This window comes from Lactuca serriola, chromosome 5 (genome assembly GCF_051521515.1).
Source record: "Lactuca serriola cultivar US96UC23 chromosome 5, Lser_US96UC23_V15, whole genome shotgun sequence".
NCBI classification, from domain to species: Eukaryota; Viridiplantae; Streptophyta; class Magnoliopsida; order Asterales; family Asteraceae; genus Lactuca; species Lactuca serriola.
Window position 1 is genome coordinate 362,008,591 of NC_136412.1, and position 4,421 is coordinate 362,013,011.

General features: G+C 31.0%; 1 protein-coding gene across 1 annotated transcript; it reads right to left on the reverse strand.

Moving 5' to 3' along the window:
• On the reverse strand, positions 1-3,700 carry LOC145052237 (zinc finger protein JACKDAW-like). The gene is made up of 3 exons (XM_079000024.1): positions 3,392-3,700; positions 1,352-1,748; positions 1-1,263 (listed from the first exon to the last, which is right to left on the reverse strand). The coding sequence occupies exons 1-3, from the start codon at positions 3,555-3,557 to the stop codon at positions 225-227; spliced, it is 1,602 nt and encodes a 533-aa protein (XP_078856150.1). The 5' UTR covers positions 3,558-3,700; the 3' UTR covers positions 1-224.
• Between the last annotated feature and the right edge of the window lie 721 nt (positions 3,701-4,421).

The window sequence follows — 4,421 nt, forward strand, 5'->3', positions numbered from 1 at the left end:
TGAAAAAAACATTAGGTGAAATAATCAAAATATTCTATCCATTTCCGCAAAAGTTGATACTAACTCTATGATTATGAATCCATAATTATTACAAGGTTAGTTTGACTCTTCGAGTGTGTGAGTCTGGCGGGTCCCATTATCCCAATTATGATTGTGAGTCCTAAACTCCCAAAGTACTTCATCTTATCGAAAAGAAGTTTTGAAAATTAATGCCTCTTGGTTTGTTATTCCCAAATGGGTTTTTCATGGGCTGAAGACTCACCATGAATAAGTTGTTGCTGAAAAGGATTCATTGCTTGGCTTGTTGCTTCGAACCGGTTGAATCTTTGTTCTTGTTCCTGAATATTTAGTGATCTCGATCCTCCGATCCCCAAGAAATCAACCGTTAACATGTCATTGCCGCCTAACTTTGACGTCATACTCATTTTCCCTCTCTCTTGAATCAAGGTGGAATTTTCATCACTTCTATCTTCATGATTAGTTTCATGATCTTGATGACCCCCCATCAGCAATTCACTATAAATTCCCAAATCATTCATATTTGGATTAGGGTCTGGCCCGAACGAATCTTGTGGGTCGGGCTTTTGCAAGGGATTATACCCTTCAGTACTCCCGTCATTGATTCCAATCATAGTTGTTTGATTAGGTTGGATGTGAAAAGTATCATAACCCCCTGTTCCTTGAATTCCATAAGGTGATACAGGCCTTGGCCTATGTGAATTGATTTGATCCGACCCTGTCATGCTTGTAACAAAACTCTTTTGCATCATTGGAGAATTAACCCCAATGCTTGCAGTAGCAGTAGCAGTAGCACCCATTTGAGCCGCTTTTTGAAGCAACGCTGTAGCCGACATATGGCCTGCGAGACCAGGAAGTAGTCCACCAACCTTACTATCTTGTTGGAAGTATCCATAACCCAACGAGCCATTTGTCGAGCTGAGTTGTAACCCAGAAGACGATGAGGAGCCACCTCTTGGGTTTCCAAAAAGGGTACCGGAACTACTCGAATACATGTCTGCTGACATGTTTAAAGACTTGAATGGCATTGGAACCAAGTCTTGACGAGGCAATGATTTAATCGAGGCTTTTGGTTCATAATTGTTAAAATCGGGTAAACCCATTAACATGTTCCCAGAGTCGATTGAATTTGATGACATTATATGATCATGCATATGTTGAGGTTGTAACATCCCTTGGTTCACCTTGTTGTTTTCTTCGGCTAATGCATCACAAAATGCTCTATGAGTTATAAAGCTATCTCTCCTGCACATTAAAAAAAAAAACCATAAATTCATGATCCATAAGCTTTCATATTAAAAGAAAGATAAAACCACTAGTTTGGAAACAAAACCTTGAGAATATGGTCCCACAATCACACTTATATTCTCGAGTGCCGCATGTCTTTTGATGAGCTTTCCAATCAGATTGAACTGCATATTTCTTGGAACACTTGTCACATTTCCATTTTTTCTCTCCATGTTTCCTACTGTAATGTTTTTTTATCCCTGTGAGATCACCTAGGGCTCGAGCTGGATTGTGATGAACACAAGATGGCTCTGGGCATACATACACTCGCTTCCTAGTCTCTGTGCTAGTTCTTTGTCTTAGTTTCCATGGAAGATTATGGCCTCGTCGGTGCAATTGTAGGTTTTGGTCTCTCTGAAACCCTTTGTTGCAGATTTCACACACAAATCTGTTAGTTGCCATGAGTGTCGTTGGTGATAAAGCAATAACTTCTGCTGTAGGGTCTGTGTTACAAAATAAAAAAATTAATTAAGTATTAGAATTATTCTAATTTTATTAATCAATTATGAAGATCATAAATGTGCATAATCCTACCTATATAAGTATTTAAGAAAGGCGATGATCCCTACCCAATATTTTTTAGCCATACACAACAATTTATCTTTTATACAGTTGTTGTAAAGTACAACCATCTAAAACATAAATTGTTATCTATGAATAAAAAATATTATATACAAATCATTCTAAAAAAATGGGTCTTTTAAGTTATATTTGAAGACATGAGGATAATAGTGAGAAATTTAAAAATTACATGTCTATAAATGTGGTTCGTATTTTAAACAATTAACTTTTTTTTAATATCTATATCTATATATCATACCATATTATAAAGTGTATTCATCATATCTTGAATTTTAAAAGATATAAATTAGAAACTTTTTTTGTACAAATGATTTATAAATAAATAAATTATTAATACTTGCAAAAAAATATGAAGACATAAAGGAAGATTATTAATAAATTCAATTTGTAGCAAAATAAAAATATTGAAGTCATGTATATGAATTAATTTATATAGACAATATAAATATAACCTATAAAAATATATATTTTACTTAAAATTGATAATTCTTTTATTAATTAATAACTAATAATAAATTTTAATAATATTTTCCCATAAAAAAACTATCATCCAAAAGAGCTATTTGACGTCACCGTTTTACGCGGGCACACGTCTAGTATCCATTGAGTCATTTTATATTTTTTGGGTATGTTATTAATATCCGTCGACGATTGTTCCTGTATGTTAATTTTTTTTTTTAAAAGTGAATATTATTTAATATTAATACTTTGTTATATATATTTATTTATTATTCTTATTTTTTATTAAATTGGTATTTTGAAGATTTAATGCATGACATGTCCATCTAAAAAAAATACTTCTATTCATCCATAGCAATTGAAAAGACAAGATGTTAGCTTTGTTTATTTCAGATATATTCTTTTATTATCTATCTAAAAAAAATTATATAATAATCTAATAAAAAATAAAATAAAATTATATAATAATCACTTTCATTATACGGTATTAAAAAAATAATAACAAGTGTAAACAACATACAAATTTTAACAAAACTAGAATTGTATAGTATATATATTTTTATTTCAACCTATACATTTTGAGTTTAATGAAATATAAGGTTATAGGATGTGTAAATTTTTTACCAATGAAAAAGATATGCCATATAGACACCATGTAAGCATTTGTATTTCTTAATAATTTTTGCCTATGATAATTGTGTGTTAATTTTTTACCTATGAAATTAAAAAAAGAAAAGTTTACAAATGACCAATCAAGAACCATGGAATCAAAAGTTCAATTTACCACAGAACACCGGCGGCATAATACCACAGGTGAAAAAAGAAGTGGGGGCGGTGTTACTGCCGACAAAAAATGCCCAATTAGATTACCGGCGGTAACATCTTTCCGACAGATACAAAAACAAGTTTCACATTATTAACTATTAATCACTTTAACTTACTTCGGCAATGAATATGTATATGAATTCGTAAAGACACTAAAAGGATTTGTGTTCTAATTAACACCATATATCAATTAGTACACTAATTATTATATATATAAAACCTGGAGTTCCTGGTAGGTTTCTTTTCTTTTTAGGAGGAGGTGGGAGTGAAGTGGTTGCATTGCTAGAATTTCCGCCATGGAAATGGTTCTTCAAGTTTTGAACTTGCTTTCCTTGAGCTTCTTCTGCTGAAGAAAAACTCCCTTCATCTCCTGTAATATTCGACATATTTTTTTTTGTTGCCAAAAAATCCACCAAATTTTAGTGTAATTTATTGCTTGTTCTTTTTTATATGGAGCAAGAGAAAAGCTATCTAGAACCTTCAAAACCAGAAGATGAATTCTGGTTTGAATTATTGAAGGAGGAGAAGAAGGAGGTTTGCATGTATTATGTGTCATTGTTTGGCTTATATATATTTATATACATATACAAGTGTTCATATGACACCACCCTCCTTCAAACCCCACCACTACGCTTAACCCTAAACTTTTAGTAATATACTAATATTATAATCATTTATATAATTGTCTTTAAATGATGACCTGATTAAATCTTAACTTCTACAATGTTTATTTTTGCAAAATTCAGGAGAAAATCCATTTTCAGTTTTTTAAAGAGTCAAATCCAAGAAATGACATATCGTTCACGATGAAAAAAAAAACTATCATATTCTAAAATATCCTGTAAAAGTTTATACCATTTAAAAAGAATTATCATAAACTTCACGAAAAAAACTAACATTTAGTAACTTCTAAAAAACGAATCAATTATTTACAATCGTGTGTCAACTGGAAAAGCTCTTTAATTTTGTTGTTACTCTCCCTTTTGTACCTATTCTAAATTTCATCGTGACTTAAAGATAACTTACTGTATTCTTTATTTTTTAAGCAAAAGAAATAAAATACACATCTCAAAATGTGGATTAAACTTCTTGGTTTTGGATTCATGTAAGCTTTCCACAGCAATAAAGTTCGTTAATTGGTATGCGTTAGATCTAGATGTACAATACCGTTTTTTATTTATTTATTTATTTATTTATTTATTTATTTTTATTTTATATATAGTTATAATTGGTTTGATTTTTTTGAAGTG